At 46.0% G+C, this 13,241-nt stretch overlaps 1 protein-coding gene across 6 annotated transcripts in view; it reads left to right on the forward strand.

Annotated features, from left to right (window-relative positions):
- Nucleotides 1-13,241, forward strand: part of SAMD4A (sterile alpha motif domain containing 4A) — a 218,617-nt gene that overhangs the window by 168,544 nt on the left and 36,832 nt on the right. For 5 of the 6 annotated variants that reach the window (XM_047861393.1, XM_047861395.1, XM_047861394.1 and 2 more), the window contains 2 exons: nt 7,865-7,974; nt 10,172-10,258. In XM_047861393.1, coding sequence (XP_047717349.1) covers nt 7,865-7,974; nt 10,172-10,258 — 197 coding nt within the window. Of the gene's footprint in view, nt 1-7,864; nt 7,975-10,171; nt 10,259-12,723; nt 12,815-13,241 lie in introns of those variants that run through there. The other variant, XM_047861398.1, reaches the window with a different exon arrangement.

Consider the following 13,241-nt stretch of genomic DNA (forward strand, 5'->3'; position numbering starts at 1 on the left):
TCCCTCTTTTGTCTTGGTGTCAGCACACCCTGTCAGGGATCGTCACGAAGTTCTCTCCCAAGTAGACCAACTTGTGCTCTCAGAGGATTAACATCATCTGTCTGCTTTGCTTTGTTTTTCCTTTTATAGTAAATACCCATCCTGAACATGTAAGTCAGCTCCAAAGCACAGATTGGATGTCCCTCAGGGTAGGGATCTCGGACTAATCTCAGGGTAAAGCAAGAATGGGATTAGCTACTGAAGTAGAAATTAATGAACAGAAGTGGGAAACAGCAGGAATATGAGAGTTCCCCCCGCCCCCCGCCCCTTAACATGCCCTGTGGAGGCTACTGCTTATACATGTTTGGATCAGATATGCTGATTGTGGTTTCTAAATTCAGTTGTCCTTGTTTGCAGAAATGTCACTGTAACATTTCCCAGGGGAAGAATCCCAGATTCATGATTCCCGAGTCGATACTCAGTTACGTCCTCCTTCCCCTCGGTGCCAACATGAGTGGAATGTGCTCTCTTACCTCTTCTCTCATGCAAAGCCTTCAGGTGGCCGAGAGGAGAAAAAAGATACTCCCATAATTTCCTGGAAGGAGGAGAAAATATAGAAGAGCAGAAGTCGATTGGGGGAGGGAGCATTCCTGCCCCTCATTTTAGCACCATGTCCTCAGACGCAACACACAAAGACTTCTCAAAAGGCCAGCGCTGTTGATGAGTGATGTGGCTGTGTTCTACAGGAGCAAAGAGAAAAAAAGAAAGACTTATTAGGTTTTACTTTAGTCCTTATCAAGTCAGTTGACTTTTAAGCACCTGCTGAGAGAGGCTTGGGGCTAGTTACTGGGGAGACAGAGAAGAAACAGATTGTACCTGCCTCAAGGGAGTCCTGTCACGTGAACAACAAACAGGTACCTGATGCAGGTGTATGGCTGTGAAAATGTCTTGTCTTTGGAGACTTGTGCTGGGTCAGACAGGCACCAAGGAGGTCCCTAATGCAAAGTGGAGAGAAGTCAAGGAAAGTTCCTGAGGAGGAGAGTCCTGGAGCTGAGTCTTGAAGCATGATTAAAGTTAGCCAAGTATATAAGGTAAGGGAAGGGCATTCTGCGCAAAAGGAAAAGAATACATGAAAGCATGGTGATGGGACATGTTGACTGAGTGCATCTATGGCTCAAGTGTCACATGGGAAAGAAGTCTGGAGACGGGAAAACCAGATGCTAGGCTTTGCGAAACATCTGACGTTGATAGAAGCTGTTGAAGGCATTTAGCAGCAGAGCGACCTGCTTACATTTGCTCATTAAAAATCAGACCCTAGCAGAAGTGTTGGGGGGACATGGAGGAGGGGATGAGGGGCAGGGGAGTCTGGATTGGGAAGCCAGCTGAGAGGTGAGGGATATTTTAGTGACTGAGGAAGAAAACGAGGTGGGACCAAGGCAAGCAGCAGCAAGAATGGATTCAAAGGAATGTGTCTGTGTGGTCTTCGTGAGGTAGAATTGAGACAGCTCAGAACTGAAAGTGCGCTAGTTAAATGCAGATGGTGCTCCGGAGCAGGAGGAATTGAGGACGATGCCCAGGTCAGCTGGATAGCCCATGGTATCATCTAAGGCAAAGAGCATATAGAAGAAACAGATTGAGGGCCATTGTGAAGCATGGGGAGTATGAGAACCTACAGAACTTTCCAGTGGACGTGGGCCAACACTGTGGTGCACCATGTTCTTCCCTGGCACAGCCTCCCTGAGCTCTGGCTCCTCTCCTCACCTGCACAGGTTGAATATTCTGCCTACCTGTAGGGAAACTCACGTGGGAGACTCCCTTCCAGATTTCTGGCTAGTAAGGCTCATAGATTTGGGCTCCTACGAGTGAGAGGCTCCATGACTTTCTCATTGCAGTCGTCAGTGTGAAAGGGGTAGAGGTTACGGTCTGTTTCTCTTGATATATGCTTCAGCCTCACCATAATGGGTTAACATTAACTGGGTTGACTTATGATGTGTTGCTGTTATATTAGTACAAAATATGGAGGTAACTGAAACCGTTACATAAAAAAGGTTAAGAAGGAAACTGTGGCTTCAGGAACCTTGATAGAAACACAGCAGTTAAGAGTGGAGGGGACCAGGGACTGCGAAAATAGGCTTAGGCTGCCTTTTCTAGGGAGTCTTTCTTAGATGAAACGTAAGTAAACTTTTTTTTCTCCACAGCAAAGGAAATATATTGCCTATTCTGAAGTAGCCAGCTGTGGGGTTTTGAGTTGTTTTTGAAATGTAAACCTCTGAACTTCTACCTGTCTTAGAATGAAATTAGAAAAATTATTGAGAAGTGTGATTCTCTTAAAGACAAAGAACCCCGACAGACACCTTCGTGAGCAAGATTGTGAATACAGCATTTCTGAGGGTCATAAAGGTGTAAGTGACAGAGTGGGAGGGGGCTGAGACACTTTTCTGCATGGCTGTCATGGCAACAAGCCACTATTTTCTGAATGTTGACTTTCTAGATGCTGTCTTGAATTCGTCTAACTTCAAGGCCAGGATTTAGTAAATTTACCTCACTTTCTTCACTCCCAAATACCAGCATATAGCCTGCATGGATAGGTCCTAATGGGCTCAGATTGTGCCCCCTCTTCTAAGGTAGGCGGAAGGCTCCTTGTCCTTGAAAAGCAAATTTCCTGGATTCCCCCAAATTCTAAGGGTCATGAGTCTTTTAACCACCCTTCCTTGCCAAGTGTGTGTCTTCTGCTGCAGTGCTTTAAGAACTGTGCGGGCACGCAGAGGGTAGCTTGTGACGTGGAACCCAGCCGCTATTTAACGACGCAAAGCAAGCTGCGTGTGGAAAACCACTTATGAATGTCACGGCTAACGGAAACTGAGAAATTGAGTCCCTGCACTTGTATCCAAACCCTCTAAGTGGGTATTTCACTCAACCTGTTTCTTCAGAGACCCACACATGCTCCCCATCAGCATGGAACCCCTCCTGGAGGCCACCATGGACACTTCCCAGGACTGAGGAGCGTGCTCACAGTTCACAAGGACCATAGACCAAGGCGCCTTCTTCCTTTCGCTCAGAGGCTAGAACAGCACCGAGCTGTTCATTCTGCTCTGGCCAGAAAGAGACAGGCATCAGTAATATCGATGATATTCCTAGACTTCTGCTTTGGATTTGAAAGGAATCTTTCCCCTCTCACTTCAACACTGAAGAGTTAGCCTCTTCTTACCCCTCAGTTGGCTCACTCCTCTCCCTCAAAGACCAAGCATGCAGTTGTTTCCCGGGAAGAGAGAGAGTTGTTTGAGATTAGCCTGGCTCTCTGTGGTGAATGGGAGTTTCCCTTCTGTCTGCAGGTACCAGGACCACCACAAGGTGAGGCTCCTTGTGGAAACCAAGGCTGTTCACGTTTCTCTCTTCCAGGAATGTTTTACTCCCTGCCCTTTATGATGCTTCCCATATTGAGCCCTTCTGCAGTACCGGTTCCATCTTTCAATCTTGTGGAGCCTCTTTGTTTGTGAGGCAGGTGCTGCATGGCCTGCTGAGTGGTATTTGCAGCCATTCCAGCAGCAAATATTTGAAAAAAGCAGCTCAAGTTCTACTTGGAGCCCAGCCTCTGTGTGAGCTGTTGTGCGCACCACAAAACCTCTCTGTGGCTGGTTTGTCCAAACTCTAAAAGGGGAAATAGAACTCAGCATAATTGGAAATTGATCCCATTGGTAAAGACCATCAGGTACACACAGAGCATGGAAAAGATGAGTGTAGTACTATGCCCAAAAAAGGCCTTATGAAGATAAACCACTATGGACTGCAGCAAGATCTAGAAGGAGCTTTGTGAAAGACGGACACTGTGCACAGGGGCCACCATCTGCACATAGTGCTTTCTCCTAGAAACCTGCTACCCTTCAGCTTCCTCCTCCCGGTTTTCTTCATGGGCTTCTCTTCTCACACCTTCCCCTAAATGCCTCATGCTCCCAGGGCTCCATCTTAGCTCACCCCTGTTCTCATTGCATGCTCTTTCCCTAAGTGACCTCACCCACTTCCATGGCTTCAAGCCACCACCCACCACATGCTGCTGACAAGTTCTCCGGCTCAGACCTCACTTCAGAGATCCTTCTAGTTGACTTTTCCACCTGGATGGCTCAAAGGCAGTGACGCTCGGCCGACATGAAGTAGAGCTCACCATCTCTCCCTTGCCACCCCAAACCTGCTGCCCCCCTGTACTTTCTGTCTTCCCAAGCTTCAGTCAGAAGAACCACCAGTCTCACTCACATTCCCTATTCCCTGATCTTCAAGCGCTGTCCATTTATATCCTTTCCTTCTCACCACCGCCCTTCCAAGCCATCTCCAAGGGCTTCGGTTCATCTCCCAGCCTCCACTCCCACATCCCCTCATCCAGGCTTTACACTGACAGTCGTCACCTTTCTTACATACTCATCTGATAGTGCCTCTGCTGGCCAGATTTCAGCAGTGCCTCATCACCCAAACATGAGGCCTACTGTCCTTGTTTCAGCATTATAGATCTCAATCATTGGACCCCTGCTTCTTTGTCCCACCTTGTTACTTACTATCATTCACCCAAGTGCTTGCTCAGCCCCAAATGCTCTCTTAGCTCTGTGCTTGCTAATATGCTGTTCCTGCCTCCTCAGATGGCTTCCTCAGTAGGTCTGCCCAGTGATTCCAGGACTGCTGCTACTTTGAAGCTATCCCTTACTCCCCAGGGCAAACCAGAATGCACATTGTTCTGTGCCTGCCTAGAACTTTGAGTTGACTTAGCACTTGTCCTGCAACTATTATAAATGTTTTGTGTGAGTCAGCTATTCTCTTTGGATTAAAAGTTCCTTGATGGCAGGGACATGCCTGGCCCCCACAGCAAACGTTCAAAATGTTGAGCAAATATCGGGATGCTCACACTTGCCAAGGAAGTCAACTCAGCATAGAGCAAAAGCATCTAAATCTTCCCCACACTGCATAAGAGACTGACTTTCTAGTCGTCTGGGATCTCCATTGGCATGTCGAGCAGAAGCAGCCCAGATGAAGCTAAATGGCTATGCGCCAGCCAGAGGTGGGAGCCCAGGAGGCATGCGTGACATCAATCACGTATCTGCTCCCAAAGGAAATACCCCTGCTTGTCTGTGTCTCTCAACCGTAGCCACAGCTTTGCAGAATGAAAAACCACAATATCTGAGGTTATATGAGGTGGTTCTTAGCTTTGCATCCAACCCTGTGGCACCTGGTACACAGGAAAGGACCTGAACTTTTAGCTCGACTTTGCCTCTGGGTAACATCGTCACAGAATCTAGCATCCAAGTCATTGGAGTTCCTGGCTTGGGAGGAGTGAAATGGTCCGGGTGCTCTTGCTTCTCTGGTTTATTTCCCTCCTAATGGAGTTTTGTTTTAATTCCTGGCAAAAGAAGATACCTTGTCTCGAACCAAGGGATGAAAAATTAGTAGGCTATGTTCTTAAGAACTGGGATTTCTTCTTCTTTGTTCATCAGTTCATGTTTCAGGAAGGAGAGCTCTTCAAGCACACAACACCAAGCTAGGCACTGAGACACTCGCTATACAAGCAGAGTCAACATGTGCCTGCCTCAAGGGAATATACGGCCAAGAGAAGCTTACATTTCCCAGCAACATTATCTAGAAGTAACTTCTCAGGAAGGCCTAACTCACTGTGTTGTGTAGGAACCTTTTGTAGGAAGACAATTCCCAATGACCCGCATTTTGACTAAACAGGTGAGGCAGGCCCTTCCAGCCCTCTAATAGAAATTCTAGTTGTCAGATATTTTGTGGAAAGGAACTAGTATTGAGTGGAGTATTAGTCTTGACAAGCCCAGACTTGCACCCCACTCTCCCCAACTCTTAAAACCCTACATTGTCCTCTTGGCATATAAAATACCCAGTTTTTAACATGATTTAGTAGCTGAGGACTCTGTTTTATCACTGGTGGATTTTGCATGATTGGTGGATTTCAACTGTAGGGCACCCAGTGAAAATCTGGCCCATGAGATGCTCTGTAATCTCTGCAACAGATTTTGCCCAAGTGTGCCTTGGGGTTACCCAGACTTCCCTGAATCATGATCAGTGAGTTTTCTGAGCAGCAACGTGGGGCTTTTCAAAGTAGCAAACATGAATCCTAGTGCCAAAGTTGTTAACACGTTATTGGCCCAAGAGCCGGAGCTGTTGTTATTTGCCTGGTCACTCTGCAGACGTATTAGCATTGTTTCAGCAACAACAAGACATGATGGAGAATAAAGTCTGGTAAAACAGGTCCAGGATGTCGCAGGAAGGACAGCACCAGAGTCCGAGCTGGCAGGGTCTGGACTCTACCGAACTACAGTTTGAGTCGAGGAGGATGTTAGGGGTCTGTACTATGTGCCTGGGGAAGCCTTGTCTCTGTGGTTACTGATGATCCCAGAGGGACCCTCTGCTTGTCACTGTAGAATGAAGGGCCTCCAAGCACAAAATCAAGCCTGTGTTTGGTTCCCCCAGGGGGCCTGAAATCAGGGCCTGATTTCAGAGGAGGCCAGGTTTCTTTAATCAATCCCAGTTAACTACCTTAAAAATTGAAAATTGGAAGGTTCCCACTTACTCTGGAGTGTTTGTCAGTGCCTCAGAGTAAAGCACGTGGAAATAGACAGTATATCGTAATCAACATGGTTAGTAATGCATAACACTTTATAGGAAACATGAATAACATTTACCCAGTGCGTCAACATTTCTAAGTACTTTGCTGTCATTGTTTACCCAGCCCTAGCACTGACGGGCTGTTTGGCCCTCATCTCACGAGAAGTTGTTATGACATAGGAAAAAGATAGGAATTGGGAGGCCTGGTTCTAGTCCCCAGTTCACCACATACTCCATAAACTAGACTTAATGACTTAATTTTGCCATCTGTAAAATGAGCAAGGAGTGGAGGAAGCTGATTCTAGAGATTTCTCAAAGATCCCATCAGCGCAGAAATGCTAAAGAGCATGCACAAGGGCTTTGCTTTGGTTGTACTTAGCAACAAGGTGATAACTCTCATGAATTCTGATACTATTTCTATTAATTTTCCCAACTCGAGAATCCCAGATTTGGGCTTGTTTCAGATCTGCTTTGGAATTCCTATTATCCTATGGTCTAAGCAATCTCTGGGTCCTTCCAGTCTTGGTACATTTGTCATCAATATTCAAGCAAAAGGTCAGAGACACATCCAGATACATTCCATAACTTGGAGAAGTGGTCAGCGGACACACACACACACACACACACACACACACACACGAGTGATAGTTTGGGGTCTAGGATGCCCTTATTCCCACTGGGGCACAGGAAGGCAGAAGAAAGATTAGGCTAAGAATGACAGCAACCCCACCCGTGGGTCCTACAGTTGCCTGGTTTACCTATCACTGTGGAAGCAGAGGAGGCAGCATGTGGAGAGCTACACTGAACCTAGAAAGAAGTTTTCTTTGAGATGAAGACTCATCATGTGTAGTTTTAACATTCTAAGTCAGTTCTCTCCAAATCAAGGGGTTCCTTGCCATATTTTTGGTCATGCATCCCTCTGAGAATCTTATGGAAACTATGGATGATTTCTTCCCAGAAAAGTAAACATATTTACAAATTGGGATATAATTTTAGGGAATTCCTATATGCCCTGAAGCCCATGGACCCCAAGTTAGCCACCCCTAGTCTAAAGTAGTATAAGGGAACCCAATAGCAGGAATATCAGGGTTAGACCAAGATTTCAAAGTCCAGAATTTGCTGCCAAAATTGAATTGAACAAGTAGTAACATAAAGGGTTTTTTTTTCTTTTTTTCCCTCTGACCATCACCCTCCTTTCCTTTCTCTATTCCCATATCTTTTGTCATCTCTTCTCGTTCCCTTTCAATTTCTCTCCCCATCTCTTGCACATCTTGCACCACAGATGTTCCAGCCTGGTTAAAAAGCCTCCGCCTGCACAAGTACGCTGCGCTTTTCTCCCAGATGACCTATGAGGAAATGATGGCCCTTACTGAGTGCCAGCTGGAGGCTCAGGTATGTGCTTCAAGGGACCATCCTCTGAGAAGGTGCCCCAGGTGGAACCTGAAGTTGAAGCCCAAGATAGACCTTGTTTGGACCCATACCTGTTCCCACCTAGTAGCTTGCCTTGTTGTAGGAACTGTCAGGTGCTGGCCAGCATTGCATGGTGAGTAAGGCTGGGTTCTTGCCTTCAGGGTCCAGTAGGAGATGGAGACCAGCAGGTAACTCTAAGGCAAATGAGGCTTAGTGAGAAAGAGGATGTTGAAAAAGGTATGACCTAGGTGCATGCTCTACATTCAAGGTGCCAGGGAAGAATCAGTGGAGTGGCCTAGAAGTAACGTTTGACTAAAGCCTCAAAGAGTCTGTGTCCCTGCTTTTGCTTTCCTTGCCCCATCTTTCCATCTGGCCAACTAGGGTTTGTTTGGACAATGACAGATTGGTTGTCTGTTGTCCAGTCTGGTTTTCAAATCAGCTAACTTCTAGTAGTTAGTGAGTCGAAGCACTAGGTCGTGCCTCAGACCTTCCCCAACGTTTTTCTAAAAGCATGTTCAGATTGGACTCAGCTGAGATTGGAGTAAGTTGTGCAAAATCCTTTTTCTTCTAACTACCTTGAATAACATGGAATAGTCACAGAGAATGAGATTACCCCAGGTCTCAGATTTCATTTCCCTATGTGTGCCCATAAAAGAACAATGTTCTCCCTTCCTTCTAAGGCATCTTTCCCCAAGTGTGGATGCCAAAGGCTAGGCCAGTCGACAGACCCCCCTCAAAACTAAGCATGCTTCGTACCATGCTGTGCTCGAGTAAATAAATCTGAGCAATGTCTTTGTTTCCCTTGGTTAAAATGCCATTTGCTTGTTTCTAATTGACCTCAGTTTTCCTTCGAGCAATGATTTAAAAGAATTAATGGTTTGAATAAGCTAACAGTATTTCCCTTGCAGGAAGAGGAGACTGTACCATTTGGGGCAGGACTGCTCTGGAAGCATACCTCCCAGCACATGCTGGTTTCCCATTGCATATTCAGTACCCTCAGTTAACCTCTGCAGGCCTGGCTGAATACCAGTATTGAGATGCAAGACAAAGCCCAAAGTCACTGCACATTCTCAGAGAATGAAAGGCACTAATTTCAACTTCCTAACACTTCTCCCGCTGCTTTTTACATCTTGATTGCTCCTTGAGATCCCAGGGATTGATGAGAGCGACCTCTAACAGCATTTTTTGTGTTTGGGTCAGAGTTGAGGGGGAAAAAAAAAATCTAAGTCCTCAGTTACTGACTTGAGAAAACAAACAAACAAACAAACCAAACGAACAAACAAACAAGAAATAATTGACAGAGAGGGCCAAGCCAGAGGCCAGCACAAATTTTTCAGAGTAATTTAATTCACTTGAACCCAAAGTCAAGGTAAACAAATCTGCCCCTAACACTTTATCCTAGAGAGTGAGTTCAGTTGTCACTTGAGTGTTAATATCTCTGAAGGAGAGGCGTCTGGTGTTCCCATCTTTTCCTTCTTTAAGAGGAATCCTATGACTAGTTGCAAGAAGTCACCAGAAGTCTGTAGTAGAGACCTGATTTAAGAAAGGACCTGCTTGGAAATGTGTGATATCTGTAGTCAACAAGGGTTTAAATAAATCCGTAGGCTCAGCATTGCACACAGTTAAGACAAAATCCACAGTCCTAACTGTGAATCCTAATCATTTCGCTGAAGTGATGACTGGAGACCAAAGATGACCTGAAAACTGCCAAAAATTGCCCTGGTTGTAGGACACCTGGTAGAATTGCACTAGCCTTCACATATTCTTGAGATGGAAAACCTAGGAAAGGGTTGAGAAAACAATGAAGATCTGTATGGGATGGAGACCTTCAGGCAAACTGAGGGACTGACATGGCAAAATATGGAGAAGAGGGTGTATGACTTTAAAATGATCCTTTAAGACTGTGAAGACATTTCATGCTGGGTGGGTAATTGGCTGTTCTAGCTCCCTCTCTCTTCTCCTAAAGGTCACAACCAAAGGACACGGGCAAATGTGTAGCCAGATGTAGTGAAAATATTTAGTAAGGAGAGGTTTATGACAATGAGTACTGAAGAGAGAGACAAATGGATATTTACTGGTCTGCAAATGTAGCAACCAAGAAGACAGTAAATAGCCTCCAAGAGTCTTTAAACTGGTTCTTAAAAATATATCTTTAAATGTAACTTTTATTTAATTACAGAATGTTACCAAAGGTGCAAGACACAAAATTGTCATCAGTATTCAGAAGCTCAAAGAAAGGCAAAACCTCCTGAAGTCTTTGGAAAGGGTAAGTTATCACCAGGTGAAGGCACATCTCCACCTTTATCACGGGAAGATTCTCAGTCGAAAGTGTCACTGGCAGACCTTTTATAGAGTGTATCACCTTGTTTCCCTACCAGAGGCAGAAAAACATGAAAGGATTTTCAAGTGAACTATCCTGGTTCCCCAAGCTTCTGGGTAACCCGACTGCTGAAATGTACTTATTCCCTGGGTCGAGGCAGCCTGTGACCGGCCATCCCAGTAAACTCCAGGTTCAATAGAGGGAATGAAAATCATTTGGCTGATAAGCACCTATCAGCTGCTACTGTCCCTTTTCGTTTGTTGCCTAAACAAGTTCTCTTCCTATCTTTGTATCCGGACATCACCCTGGTAATGATATTTTTAGGATGTGGTGGCTTTATGATTTCATCTGAGGTGCAGAGGAGAGCAGGCCTGTTCCTGGGCTGCCCTCTGCCCCAAGTTGGGATTCTTGTGCATTGCTGTTGGGAGGTGGTTGGGACTGGTGGGTGGAAAGTTCTGTAGGGATGTGCCGCCTGCAGAGCCTGAGTGGTGAGGTCCTCTAGTGTGTCCAGGGTGACTTTGGAAGGAAACAAAGTATTGAGGGAGGTAGGGCTAATGCCCTACCTATGTTCTGTAAGAACATAAACGTTTTAATGCAGTGAGAGGTTTTTTTTTAACTTATAAAAATAGGGGCGCCTGGCTGGCTCAGTCAGAAGAGCATATGAGTCTTCATCTCAGGGTCATGAGTTCGAGCCCTGCATTGGGTGTAGAGGTCACTTAAATAAATAAAACTTAAAAAAAAATTTTTTTTTTAATTTTTTTTCAACGTTTATTTATTTTGGGGACAGAGAGAGACAGAGCATGAACAGAGGAGGGTCAGAGAGAGAGGGAGACACAGAATCGGAAACAGGCTCCAGGCTCTGAGCCATCAGCCCAGAGCCTGACGCGGGGCTCGAACTCACAGACCGCGAGATCGTGACCTGGCTGAAGTCGGACACTTAACCGACTGCGCCACCCAGGCGCCCCAAAAAAAATTTTTTTTAAAAGATGTGTGTATATAATTTTATATACAACATATAAAGTTATATTTAATGCATATCACATAAAATATAAAGTATATGTATAGAATAAGCATATATAACTTTATAAGGAAAGTGGCTTTAAAGCCATGGGATAGATATAGAGGCTACTCACATGCCCATCTGTGATGAAAGGTCTGCCCCTAATTAAAGTGAATCACAAATGACACGTGACCTATCCAACTGAACCCGAGGTTATTGTTGTTCTTAATTTTATGATAACTCCTTTACCAAGTGGTTTGTCCAACAGAGTGATTATTGCCATCTTTAATATAAGAAACCATTCTCTTTTGGGGACCATTCAAAAGGCCAATTTTCTCCTTATCTGTTAGAAAGCACAGAAAGCTTTCTGCATAATGACTAGCTTGCTAAGTATTACGGTGAAAGGGTGACTGTCCACCCACCCCACCCAACCCCCACCCCTTACCTCCAGAGCATCCTTTAGGAACTCACAGGAACTCTGCACTGAGGAAATGCACCCACCTGAAAGACGAGATGGAACTGCTGTTTGCTCTACTCCCCGTAGCCTTGGGCCATATCAGTGTGTGGACACACAAGGGCACAGGGTGGCACAGGTGGCCTTGATATGCCACAGACTTTCTACCTGGCCTTTGATGAGTCCGTGCCATTTCACACCTAGGATAATAGTGATTCCACAAAAATACTTTCTGCCTGGTTCACTGGAATGTGAATTTTTTTTAAGTTTATTTTTATTTATTTTGAGAGAGAAACAGAGTACAAGCAGGGGAGGGGCAGAGAGCGACAGGGAGAGAGAGAATCCCAAGCAGGCTCTGCACTGTCAGCACAGAGCCTGATGTGGGGCTCAAACTCATGAACCGTGACATCATCATGACCTGAGCCTAAATCAAGAGTCAGATGCTCAACTGACTGAGCCACTTAGGTGCCTGGAATGGGAATTGATAAAAAGATGACAAATTTCATACAAAGTCTGAGAGCAGCTAATGATCAAGAGAAGAGCAGTAATGAGTTTATTTTGACGTCCCTGAGGAGGAAAGCTTGTGCGTCTAGGAGACCAGCATGTTCAGCTTGCTTCAGAACACCTGAGTACAGACACTTGTGTGCTTGTCCCTTCAGGAGCTCATGACCTGGGGTTGGGGGTCCTCAGCATCCACTGGGGACTCAGCCCCTTGGCTCGCTCCTCTGGGACCCAAAGCTCTCCTGCTCTTCGAGGGAGGGAGTCATCCCTAATGTGTTACCACTTAGGCCACCAGCGGCAAACTCCATCAGCCCTTTCTCTCGTGCTCCCACACGTCCTAAGCTGGTTATGCTGTTGAAAATGCTATCATCAGGCCTTTGCTTGCCTACAGCATTCTTACCTCACATAGAACTGGCCCCGCCCAGGGCTAGTTCATAATCAGTGGTTGCTGCAGATAAGCTCAATGTCCAGAGCCCTTCCACTCAGCCTGAACACTTACTAAGCAGCTGCCTTGGACTACATTTACCCCATCCACTGGAGGCTACCCGTGAGTAACACAGTAATATGTGGCTCCTGCCTTTGGGGAGCACGAGATGCACACTGTGACACAGACATGTCACACAGACACGTCCAGTGCTCTCAAATCCCTTGTGATCAGTGTCGTCACCGAGGCAGGTGGGGGAATCTTCCCGGGATGAAGCACAGCACTCTGCAGTGGTGACAAAGAGGGAAACCTCGGAGGGGCCGACACTGGCTGGAAGACTCGTTAGGAACCTACAGCCAGACTTGGTGCACCCTGGAGCTAAGGCAGGGCCCGCGAGGGTGGAGAAGGATAAGAGAGGTCGTTTAGCAGAAGTCCAGGCAGTGGCCTTGATGCCATGCCATTTGGGAACAGCAGATATAGAAGGAGTTGCCAGGTTTGGAGAAGTGGAGTTGAGTTCAGTTGGCCAGATTGAGTCTGAGGTGCCTTTGGG

The sequence above is a fragment of the Prionailurus viverrinus genome, chromosome B3, assembly GCF_022837055.1.
Source record: "Prionailurus viverrinus isolate Anna chromosome B3, UM_Priviv_1.0, whole genome shotgun sequence".
In the NCBI taxonomy this organism is placed as follows: domain Eukaryota; kingdom Metazoa; phylum Chordata; class Mammalia; order Carnivora; family Felidae; genus Prionailurus; species Prionailurus viverrinus.